This window comes from Hydractinia symbiolongicarpus, chromosome 12 (genome assembly GCF_029227915.1).
Source record: "Hydractinia symbiolongicarpus strain clone_291-10 chromosome 12, HSymV2.1, whole genome shotgun sequence".
Classification (NCBI taxonomy): Eukaryota; Metazoa; Cnidaria; class Hydrozoa; order Anthoathecata; family Hydractiniidae; genus Hydractinia; species Hydractinia symbiolongicarpus.
Window position 1 is genome coordinate 19,678,717 of NC_079886.1, and position 13,063 is coordinate 19,691,779.

A 13,063-nucleotide genomic window follows, 5' to 3' on the forward strand; every position below is an offset into this window, starting at 1 on the left:
GCTAACAAAAATTGGGCCTCGTGGGGGAACCAACCCACTACCATTTAGGTTAGAGATATAAAATTGGTTTCATTTACATTCGACTATGTCTCGGCAATTTATTCAAATTTATTTCATAATAATAACACGTATTTGATATTGTGCGCCAATTCATTTCAAAACATGACTTTCAAAACAAAACATGACATTGAATCGACAAGGACACAAATTCTGATTTTGGTTTTAGAGGAAGTCAAAGGTGGAGAAAGATAGGCGATGCAGGAAAACGCTTTTGGATAAGACAAATTTATAAACATAGAGAGAGGAAAAGACAAAGGAGAATATCATTTGCTGAAAGATTTGAAACTTCACAACCATGCTGTTTTCTATCAACAACTTAGAATGACCCCTGATAGTCAATTCGCGTGAAGGTGAATTTCCATTCAAGCGAAACGTACGAAACGAAATCTAGTGAAAAACGAATTTGGGCAGTCATATTTATATATATATATATCATGTTTATATATTTCGCTTGTTTTTTAGGTTTTGGAAAAAAAAAAAAATTTAATCAATCTAAACTTTAAAAGGTTCGATGAAAAAACTAAGCTAAAAAATACAAAATCATTTTAACGGTGAAAAAGGAAAGGTTCCCTGGAAACGGTTGTTGAATAAACTCAAAAGTTAGATAAGTTTACTTAGCGCACGGTAACACTGTCACTGGACTGCTATTTTTGTTAAGGAACATTACTGTCCTGCAACCTTTTCAGTGGGTGGTTCACTAACATAGCGGATTTTAACTGGTTTACAGAAACTGCGAAAACTTTTCCTAACGTTTTAGAATTGGAAGAGCTTATACTTCTGTTAGTCTCCACGGATCGACATCTCTAACTCATGGTGCAGACCAATAAAAAGTAATGAATATTTAGAACCTAAATTAATTTAAAAATTTACTTTACAACTTGGCAGATCAAATTGGCAGAGTTTATAGATATGCCCTCCTGTGTTTCTTGTAAAAAAACGAGAAATGTTGAGGAGAGATAATTGAGCAATGTAAAAGTAATATACTTTTAATTGCTCAATTATCTCTCCTAAACATTTCTTTGCGAAATACGTCGAAAACAATATCGTTCTTCTTTCGACTGAAGCGAAAACGTTTCAAGATAAAATTTTGGGATTTGAGATTTGAAATATTGGAATTTTGCAATAGTTTTTGCTAATTTTCTTTTTAAAATATTTCGTTTCCCGTATAAATATTTCGTTTCCCGTAAATTCTTATTATATTTATGATATTTATTCCTTTTCAAGGAAAAATTTCGAGGTAAGCATAATGAAAACGAGGTTGGTCTAGTTAATGTTTCGATGTTTTCAAACAAGACGGGCAGAGGTGTTTAAAACAAACCACAAAAAAGACTAAAGATAATGTTTTATAAAAGACATTTTATCACTGCGTATGAGAATATCATTTGTCGTTAAAATAAAAATACAATAAAATAAATTAAGAACTACAAAATATTGCTGAGATAAAAAACGAGGACCTTTTGAACGTAAATTGAATTAATCCACACTCTATTAATAACACTCGTAATCTCTGCGCAAAATGGTAGCGCAGTAGCGATAGCTGTCTCTGATCGATGTATCGCTCTGCTGACATATGAAATGCTATATATAAAAAGGATGGTGAATTTATCCATTAGAAACCGACTAACCTTTTAGTTATGGGTTGTTTCTATTAATGACTAAATTGCTTTCACATTCTGAAACACTTAATTTTTGTCTAATACTAGTCAAATTTGAAGATCGATCCTAGAAACAGCTATAAACGCTAATTATATACACACTTCTTCTGTTAAAAGAATATGAATAACAATTATTATTATTATTATTATTCCAAATATTTATACAGGATATAGCCACTTCAGTGTTGAAAACACTGTTATCAATGCCGGTCCTGTGTTCTGAATGTATACTTTAGGTATAAACCGGCATTGCCAACCCAATTTCCCTCATGGCACGGGTTGACCTGTAGCTGTGGTAAAGGAAATTGCTAAACATGCCCGCGGTGTGGATCTAACCACAGGCCTTGTGATTACAAAACGGACTCCATAACCACGAGGCCACGCTAGTAATGCCTTTTAATATGCGACCATGTGTCTAGTCTACTTTCACCGTCATTCAAATAACTTTAAAATCGCAAATGCTCTATGTTAAGCCGCTCATTGTAAAGGCGTATCTTTATCCAATAAGCGCCAAGAGCAAAAGATAAAAAAAATTAAAAGCGCCCTGGACATTTAATTGATGACAACTACGTGTATACCGTCATAAAATAAATCCGTCAAATAAAACCGGTCACGTAAATACAGCGTTAAAAACATCATGCTTAAATGACGTCGATCTACCAAACGTCAAAAATCAATCTCGGTAAAAACCTTTAAAAGCACATAATATAAAAAATACTGGAAATTTAGGTTCAAGATTTTCACAAAATTGTAGCGGTAGAGTCCTTTTACTAGAAAAATCGGTATTCAAGTAGTCTTGCATTTAAATTTAGTAGTGGTTAGAATTTAGGTATTATTATAAAGAAAACGAGAAAGTCGCATTAAAAAAATAAATCCAAATTAATAAATATAAAATTAGTATAAAAAACATGATGGAATTTTTCTTCAACAGTAACATTTAGCGAAAGAAATAGGCCTTTCCCAGCATTAATTAACCTGACGGCAAACTTTACAGTACATCCCTCATAAGTAACATGTAAAAAATAAATAAAACCAGTAAAAAAGCATTTCTACAAATAAAAATGCGTCTATTGACAATTAAAAAAAATTAAAAAAAAATAATTAATCTTATATACATATATAAAAAATTAAAGAAAAATATATATACCTCAATTTGACAAAATTTGACGTGGGCGGTCTTGACACAGTTGGTCAAATTTTCTCAAATAGAGCTAATAAGTTGCTGTTAATATGAGACAAAAAAATGTTCATGATATTTTTCCCTAATGTACAAAACAATACTCAACTAATTAAATTCGAACACAAATATTTGTCCGCCATTTTTAGTCAGGAACTTAGCAATGCTCTCATTGTTATCGCTATGTTAAATTTCCTCTATTGAGGTAAAGCTTTTTTAGCTCTTGATGCATTTATCTTAAATTCAATCGCCTTATCACGAATGTCTTTTAGTTCTTGAATAGCTACACCTTTCATCTATGATTAAACAAAGATACTGAGAAATATTAGGAAACAACAACAACAAAAACCAAACAAAATAAAAACAACAACAACAACAACAACAACAACAACAACAACAACAACAACAACAACAACAACAACAACAACAACAACAACAACAACAACAACAACAACAACAAAACAAAAACAACCGCAACAACAAAAAATAACAACAACAACAAACAACAAACGACAGAAACGGAGTTATTGCACATTAAGTTTTCAGGTATGAGTGGCGCACTTTGTAGTTTTGTCAGCCTATTTGAAGTAGTGCGAACTGACTTGTGTGGCAGACAAGAAAGCAAATTAGAGCGATGTTATACATATCTCTGGTGGTAATGTAACATAGTTACATTCAGAGGGGAGGAAGAGATAGCAGTAAGAACATTTACTGTTTATCACTTACTTACCTTGGATTCAGCTGTCAGCTTTTTATTTAACAGCTCTATACGACTTTTCAAATCCTCATTTTCTGATTGAAGACGCAATATCATATTTTTCTGGTTGTTCTTTATAAATCAAAGAATCAAAAGCATAACAAGGGAATTACAAAAGGCTATTTATAACAGCAATTGCTAAATTAAATACGGAAAAAATCGCCTTTTACTGCTAAATTTGCTAGCGTCAGCAACTAACTATAAGGCGTGTAACTAAGTAACCATGGTGAGAAATTGACGTCATACGTTTACACAAAACAAAATCAACACAAGATATCACACAAACCCTTTCTGATGGAACACCATCATTCATCATAAGATCTTTACTTTTACCAGCAATCCCTAGGAAATAAATATGCATTAACATTGATTTACAATAACATGGATACATGTGCTGACTATGATTTGAAAAGTAGAGATTCCAAAAGCGATTGATGATTGACACAGGAGCTGATGTAGCAGTAAGAACAGAGCAAAACAGGACCATCGGAACAATTAGAAAGAAAAGCTGATTTGGCTCACGCAAATAGTGGAATGACTAATAGTCAAATCATTTATAAGAACAATTGACTTAAAGAAAGCCTTCATGTTCTAAAGTTTCACAATTTAAACACGCAAAATGTTTTAAATTGTTCTTAACACTCCTATTATTTTTCTCTTATTTTTTGAAGTTTAAAGAAGTTTTAGTCCTTTTTTTCTTTGCCTAAGCCTCGCATCTTCTTAATATTTTCTAAAGGTTACAACCGCCCAAACCATATGTTTCTTATATAATTTGTTCTTATATATCTGGGAATAGATAAGATAAAACACAACAAGTAAAGCCAGCAATAAGCACATTGGAGATCATGAAATTCAACATAAAACTATTGTTGTAATAAAACAACCAACGAAGAGTGTGTTCTTTGCTTTTTAAAAATTTCTGAGAACAAATTATACATATCTGTGAAAAGAACATGGGTATTTAAACGCGTCATTTACCGTGGATACCAAACGAAGAGACTAGCTTGCGATGCTGGCCTTCTACTTGGTTTTTCGTTCTTTTCAACTCTTCCTCCAGTATGGTCGTTTGTTTCTTCTCTTCCACAAACTTTTTTCGCCAGGTGTTGTTTCCTTTATAAAGGTAAAAACGAAAACAGTTTTTACCAAAAATTTGATAAATTTTGGAATTCTGCATAATTAACCAGTTATTATGCAAAATAACCAAAACTCCAGCCCTTACATAATACCCGGGGTATATGCATAATTTCCAATTGATCATATTTCGTAATATATAATTTACGAATTCTGCATAATTAAACAGTTATTATGCAAAATAACCAAAACTCCAACCCTTACATAATACCCGGGGTATATGCATAATTTCCAATTGATCATATTTCGTAATATATAATTTACGAATTCTGCATAATTAAACAGTTATTATGCAAAATAACCAAAACTCCAACCCTTATATGATATCCGGAGTATATGTATGTTGCAGGGTTTGTAATGAATTCAGAAATTTTTGCATATTAACCGATTATTATGAAAAATAACAATAATCCTAACCATTATAAATATACGAAGGGGAATATGCATAAGTTCCATTCGATCATATTTCCCGTGAATTAAAAATATAGTCGTTAGCCCGTGGAAAATCCACGGGTTCGCCCGTCCTTTTTATACCGCATTGCGTGCTTCTCCCTATTGCTCAGCTAAGCTACCATTTTGCGTGACAGACAGACGGACGGACAGACGTATACGGGCATTATAATATAGATAGAGAATTTAACAGTGTAAATCTCAAACAACAGCTACAAAAGCTTTGCAAAGATCAGTATAATCATACTTTGTGATACTTTCGAATTAATCTCTGCTTGTAGGTTTCGGGATCTCTTCACCAGGGCTTCTCGTTGTTTCTGAAAATTATGCCTAAATAAAAAGATAGATTATTTTAATGGTACTGCGGAATTGCTTTTTTCATTACTAAATAAATGCGATCAGAGAGACTCACTTTTCAGATCTCGTATTTTCCAACTGTCTTTTCAGTTCTTGCACTACAGGAAAAAAATAAATATAAAAAAATACGACCAAAACAGCCTCATCAGAAGCTCCATAAATACCCTGTCAACTTTATTTGTAAATATTAAAAACGTCTCTACCCTTCATTTTCTTCTCTTCTAGATCTTCTAAATGTTTCTTTTGTTTTTCTTCTTCTTCTATTTGTTGCTTCTTTCGTGTCTCGGTATTTTTCTTCTTCAACTCCTCAATCTCTTTTATTTTTGTTGCAAATTCGTCATCCTCATACATTAGCTGAGTATCTCTTCCGCCCTTTATATCATTATTATTTTCATCACTTTTTGTTAACTGTGCGTTATTCTCTTCTTCCAAGCGCTGCTTCTCTCTCTCATATCTCTCTTTCATTTTAGCTTCTAGCGATAAAAGTCGAACGTTTCGTTCAGGACTTAGTTCTGTTTCGTCAGCTTCTTCATTATCATCTTCTTCGTTGTCACTTTCATACCTGCAGTTGTTGAAAAGAACAGTCAAAAGTTACATAGATCTTTAAGACGGAGCTTTAGGAACACGGGGTTTGGAGACAAAGCATGAAAAAAACTGATAATCAGCAAATTTCTTAACTAAGTTCTTTTAAAAATAAATATCTTAGCTTTAGATGCTGTCATTCCGGCAACCTTTAGTTAATTTATCCAATGGAATAATTATAAGAACTCTAATACCCTGTAAATAAAACCAAGGAGGTGTAAAACCTTCTTGGATGAACACACCAACGAAAGTTTGTAGCAAGAATTTTGTTTACAGATTTTCTGAGATGCCACCAACATTTTCTTTTTTATTTCTGATTTTTAAAAAATGGTTGTAGTAATGATTCTAAGTGGCTGTAAAGTCTGCAATGTTTTTGATACAGAGCTAACATGCAAAACAAAGTAACTATATGTAGACAATAAAAAGGAAAAATAAACAATACAAACTGTCACGACTCTACTGAACTGTGTAAAACTTGAGGTTTTTCATATATTCCATGTATATAATTTGATATATCTAAACGCAGACTTACTCAGTTTCCAGTTGTTTTTCTTTCATTCTTTCTCTAATTATTTTCTTTTTGTCATTGTTTTGAATATTTCGATGGCGTAAGATTTTGTTTTCTCTCGATTCTTGTTTACTTAACTTCGCAGGTTCTTCAAATGTGACTCCAAGACTAAAATAAAAAAAATAAACATTTAAAAATGAGTGAATGAATGAATAGACAAATCAAAAGAATTGAATAAACGGATAACCATCAATTTTACGAACGAGAAAGAAAACAGAAAACAAACAAACAACCACGAAAACACACACACAACCAAATAACAAGGAATCATATTATTAGTTTACAACAGCAGATAGTAAGAATAGTAAAAAACAACAACATTGAGGTGCATGTCAAACCTGGAAGCATTTACACCGCTCTCTTGCAATCTGCTATGTGATTTTGTGACAACTCTTGCTGACGGTAACGGGAAATGCTGTTCTGGAGTTGCTGGTATAAGCGCTAGCTCAGGTTTAATTAGTTTAAAAACTGATGAAGTAGCAGGCAGTGTACTTGAGCGTTCCGAATCATGAATGTTAATATCATCGTTTGTGTAAACGTCACTTTCATCGATATCGAGTTCAGGTACCAAGTCATTCTTGTCCTTACCATCACTCAGTGGTGGTGATTTGTCATCTTGCGTATTTTTCACAGCAGGTTGCGAATCGGTCAAAGTTTCATTGACTTGTTTAACTGCTGGCTTAGATGATTTCGCAAAATCAAATTTTGGTGAAACGTCAGAATTGATAACTGAATCTCTTGGTGAAAAGAATGTTGTGGAGTCATTAGAATCGTTGGAATCATATGTAAACGGACCTAGAGATAATACAAGCAAAGTCGACTTACTCATTCATCAAAGTTGCAAAAAAGCTAAATGTATCGATTATCTAATATTCACATTTACAGGGTTAGAATTACTACATTTAAAGCACAATATTGTTTGCTAGGTTTTTCGCCCAAGCACTATCACTCTAGCACTTACTATTACTGCTACGCTGGCACTTAGCTATGTTAGATATAGGTTGACTCAGTGGATATTTTGCTAACATTAGTTAAAATTGCAATTGTTATTCTAAAGTTGGTTCCTATTGACACTATCACCATCATCTCTACCATTACAACCAGTCTGACTGACTATCACCACTACCGCTAGCTAGGCCACCACTACCATTACCACAACAACTACTACTGCCACAGCCTCTAGGATCACTCAGACATCTACTGCTACCACTATCACTACTAAAGCAATCACCGCTGTTACTACCACCACTGCATCTAACCACCACCACCACTATCACCATCGCCTGCAAATACTAATTCCATCATCACCACTACCACTAAGACTATGAATACCATCACCACCACCACTGCGACTACCATCACTATCACTAGCGCCACCCCTACTACAACCAGGGAGATTATCACCAGTATTACCACAGCAACTACCCCCACTATCACAACCACAACCACCACTAATGCTAACACTACTGTAAGAATTCAAAAAAGTATAAACAAATCAAACATTACCAGAGTATAGATTTTTGCTGTAATATTCCTCAGTATCATATAGACGTTTAGTTCCAGATAGAGCTTCCTCGTGAGTGCAAGGAAGTAAAAATAATTCAGGTGAATATGCCTGAAAATAAAATTAAATGAATTTGTAAGCATGGAATAAAACGTGTGGTCTACTAACTAGAAGGTCATTTCGTTAAATATTTTTTAAAGAAAGAGAAAACTAAAACAAAAATTACATTTTATTGCACTAGAGAATGAGAAAGTTTATAGAAATTTAATCGACAACAATTCCCATTCCCAGTTAACATCAAGGAGTTTATAACCATGCATACATATAAAGATGGCTGTCACTTACTGATGGAGGCGCAAAATCTTTTCCTTGTAAATTATGTTCTTGATTTTTATTGACCTGAAATATAAAATGTAATAAATAGAACATTACCTATATACTTAATAATTTTGTACTTGCTTTTTTCCGAACAGACAATCTATGGTGAATGGAACATGGAGTTAGAAGTTCTTTCGTAACACTATTTCTAACCGTTTTTCAGTTGTGACATTTGATTTGTGTGAACTTTACTAAGCATTTAACTAGAAAAAGTAATCTGATTTTTTTTTCAATATATACAGAATCAATTTTTGGTCCAAATTTCCTTCATATTGTTGAATTTAAATAACGTGCTGATTGCTATGATATTTATTATGCTCAAATTTTTTTTGAATTATCAACAACAGTAACTGATTACCCAAAATAGTTAATTTTTAAACACAGTGTTATAATCGATGTGAGTAGTAAAGTTATAACGTCATCAAAATTTATATATTTTCAAATTGTACAAAATAAAAGGACTGCAGATATACACAGACTCATTGTAAATACATTTCCATTTCCAATCAAACAGAAGATGCTAGTTCTAAGGAGAAGGGTTAAGTCATAAAAATTATGTTTTAGTCCTTTTTTATGTCCTTTGTGTCTACCAGCAATAACTGCTAGTTTTAAAAATAAGGCGTAAAATATAAGCAGCAAACACAACTCAATTGATATGGTTAAATTTTTAAACACAGGCCTAAGTGGTTAGGACTCTGCCTTGCACAAGTTAATGGATAATGTCCAGTTACAGTCACCTGAAAAAGCACAGTTATTAAGTAAGAATTAAAACACTTACAACAGCTAAACATCTTCCAACACTTCGAAGATAAATGAAATCACTAGGAACAATCTCATTTCCTAACTGTTCATAGATTGCTTCTCGAACAGAATGAAGAGATGTTGACGCTGTGATTCTACAAATAAATGAAAATACAACTAGTATGTCTGCATAGCTTGTTGTCTTGCTTATACTTGAGTATTGCTTAATCAACTTCAGCATTGTTAGAGCATGTAATCTTTTAATAACTTATTGCTCAAGTAAAATCCATTCACAGGGTGTCCACTACATATTAACTCCTTATCTTCCTGAAATTTCTGACACTTATTTGTCATCTTTTCACTAAAATTCTTGACATTCCCCTGATTACTCCATCTATTTTTAACAACTTCACACCTGAATTGGTAAATTTGCTTTAAAATTGTAAATTTAAGTGAAATAATATTGCTAGACTATGAAAAGCAATGCAAATTACTTGAAAAATTTATTCCTTGTCAATATTTAAAAAAATATTTCTAAGTAACTCTGACTTCCTCACAAATCAAGGACACTCCTGATATCCCTGATATTTCTGACAGCGTTACCACCGTGATTTGTTAAAAAGCATAACACTGTCACATAGGGTGAAATCAAAATAACTACCTTATAAATCCAGCAGAAGTGGACTCAAGAACAGCATTATTATATGCAGTTCTATATCTATCCAGCCACAAATCCAGTGGAACAATGAACACATGTAAATCTGTCAACTAAAAAAAATGCACACAAGAAAAAGTTATAAATGTTGAAAAATATACTTTGTTGTATATGTTGTGTAACATACACAGAGACAAAATAATACAAAAAAAGCTCTGGAGAAAGTGCCAGGGACTTTCAGCGACAATCAAACAAAGTGAATTTGCAATGACATATGCAACTAAGTTATTGTAAATGTCAGGGCAATGATAACAGTTACAAAACTGACATTGATAGTAATTTAACGAATGATATGACAAGTTCAATGATAATTGATATACTAGATAATAACAGTGAAGCAAAACGACAACGAAGAGACTGATAACGTATAAAAAATTATTCATGTTGGAAGGGGATAACGTATAAAAAATTATTCATGTTGGAAGGGATGTTTTTCCCATGAGTACATTCTATCCTGTTAGCTGGTCTATCGTTTATGTAATGTATAATTGTTCACGTGATTCAGTTTTTTTATCATGGGTTTTATTTTCTGAAAGATAACATTGAACCCAATCCCAAGAATTAACATAAAAATTGAGCTATTATTTGCCTAGTTCTTCAAAAGTTTCCTTGTTAATCAGTATATCACTTAAACGTGATGTTTTCTTGCTTGTATATTTTTATAAATATATATATTTTTTATAAATTAATGTAACATTTTTATCAGCCATCATTATTTGCGTTTTTTAAACAAACAAATTGCTGGGCGAAAAGAAAGTCAAAAACTTGTTTACCCACAGTCACTATTTCCAAAACTTTTTACTATAAACAGAAACTAACAACTATTCATAAATTATTTTACAATAGCTGCAAGATTTAATAAACACCCAAGCTCATTTTATCCACACTGTATATTTTTCTAAGCTCTTTATTTTTTTTGCACTAGGAATCTGATAAGAGACTACCCAATTTTTTCTTTCATTATTATCTTCGTCTTTTGTCGTCAGCTTTTCCTTCTCTACCTCCTAATTTTTCTCGCCCCCTTATCTTTTTCTGTCTTTTTATTATCGCTACTTTGATTTGCACAGCTGATGGCAGCACAATTTGGCAAATTAAAGCAATAAAAGTGTATAGACAAAATACTTCTTCATGTGATTACACCTAATCCCCAACATCGAACTTCGCTTTTTGAACTATAAAACATCATAATTCAGCCCTCAGACTTCGTAAAAATGTAAAGAGGTCAATATACAGAGGTGTTTTTTTACAAGTGTTTCACACAGATTTTTTTAGAAAAAGAGGGTTTCACTTGAAAAGAATTACGGTATCCATTTTTATTTTATTTTATGACTATTGATTATGAAAATACAATTTTTGACCAAACTTTCCCTTTACCGCTACCATATGTTGTCAGAAAGAGTTTTTTAATTTTTTTTAATTTCATGTCCTAAAACTGTAATAAACATTTATTTCATCCCTATTTGTTACAAGAAACATGGCGAGACTGTAACATGGGATCCCTAATTGTAGGTGTATAAGACCATGTACCTACTTCCAGTAATGAAAGTAGTGTAGTTTACAAAATAGGTAGTCTGAACAATGTCAGTGTGGTTTAATATTTAGAAGCTTGTGTGTGTTGCAGCATAACATTTTAATATATGAAATTATCCATTGCACAAAACACAAACCTACATTATTATGAAACGGGGTTGGTATATCATTATCAGAGCAGTTTATTCAGGGAATAACAAAATTATTGCAGTAAACAATTTATATATAAATTTCTTATGTCTGTACCTTAATTTTCCTGATTCAAATTTATTTATTCAAGTCAGGAAAAATCACCATTGGGTGTTACTTGTCTGTCCGCTGTATCAATGTGTGGGTATATACACCAATAATACACCTCTACAAGGAGTGACTCTGGCCATGGGCAATATGAATATCTTTATTTCCAAAAATTTGGTATGTTATTGAGAATAACTTACGGTGAAGGGATTGCTAATATTATTTTTAAAAACAATATTCAATTTTTGTTTTTCGGTCAGAGCCTTATTAATTCATAACAGTTTATATACCTCACTTTTTCAGTTTTCAAAAGAGAATTTAATTTGTGAACAATACTGAAACTGTGTATATTGCTAAGCAGTGACATAATTTAGAAAGGCTAATAATACCCACTACAAAACAAAAGAGTGTTATGAATAAATGCATTGAGAGAGAAGACAATACAGTAGAATTAAATTTGTATGCTATGTACCTGGCTAGCATTCTTTGATTTTTTCATTTCTTTGGCACCCTTTTCATGCTGTTGATACATTCTTTTACAAGTCAATCATTGATTGTTCTGCATACTAAGATAAGATAGCTAGGTAATAATGTATATATTTGGCACTGTTAGAGTAAACAAACACTATTCCAATGATACTAAATTTGCTTTAAGAACAGACAGCATCAAAATGATGTCTTGGGACTGGGTGGGTTTTGCTGTTGAGGTCTTATTTAGACCCAATTAGTAGGGCCTGCGCTTTACTACACAACTCCCCACAACATCCAATGGCACACACAGTGTGCCATCTCCCAATTTCCCTCACATGGCTTGGGTTAACCCGGGGCTATGGTAACATTCACTTAAATGTTGAATCGCTGTTAAAAGGAATCGAACTCTGGTCTCCCGCACAGAGTACGAGAGCTATAACCACTAATCTATGGTGCCACAAAATCTCAATGACAAGACTATTAATTTATTTTTTTTGACAAGGTCGTTTATAAACATTGGTATGCATTGCAGAAAAGTTGAAAATATAATGTAACACAAGACTTTCATTGGAAAATGCAGAACATTTTTTGATGTACAAGGGTGCTGACTCCCTAGAAACCCGCAAAAAGAGAGAAAATTTGGTTAAACTACTGTGTTTTAAAAAGCCAAATTTAACATTATTTATTATTATTATTATTATTATTATTATTATTATTATTATTATTATTATTATTATTATTATTATTATT

At 32.4% G+C, this 13,063-nt stretch overlaps 1 protein-coding gene across 1 annotated transcript; it reads right to left on the reverse strand.

The window, feature by feature from the left end:
- Nucleotides 1-1,398: 1,398 nt before the first annotated feature.
- LOC130622069 (spermatogenesis-associated protein 1-like) lies at nt 1,399-12,721 on the reverse strand. The gene is made up of 14 exons (XM_057437462.1): nt 12,315-12,721; nt 10,022-10,128; nt 9,398-9,515; nt 8,587-8,640; nt 8,244-8,352; nt 7,076-7,532; nt 6,702-6,845; nt 5,791-6,149; nt 5,643-5,685; nt 5,478-5,560; nt 4,628-4,759; nt 3,936-3,991; nt 3,623-3,721; nt 1,399-3,188 (listed from the first exon to the last, which is right to left on the reverse strand). The coding sequence occupies exons 1-14, from the start codon at nt 12,372-12,374 to the stop codon at nt 3,090-3,092; spliced, it is 1,920 nt and encodes a 639-aa protein (XP_057293445.1). The 5' UTR covers nt 12,375-12,721; the 3' UTR covers nt 1,399-3,089.
- Between the last annotated feature and the right edge of the window lie 342 nt (nt 12,722-13,063).

Bases quoted from the DNA above. Each gene is read 5' to 3' on its own strand.
- LOC130622069 (XM_057437462.1), bottom strand. From the start codon at position 12,374: ATGTATCAACAGCATGAAAAGGGTGCCAAAGAAATGAAAAAATCAAAG. The intron at 7,533-8,243 runs GTAATGTTTGAT...TATTATCTCTAG, and splicing joins CAGCAAAAATCTATACTCTG to GTCCGTTTACATATGATTCC. The intron at 6,150-6,701 runs GTAAGTCTGCGT...CAACAACTGCAG, and splicing joins GAAAAACAACTGGAAACTGA to GTATGAAAGTGACAACGAAG.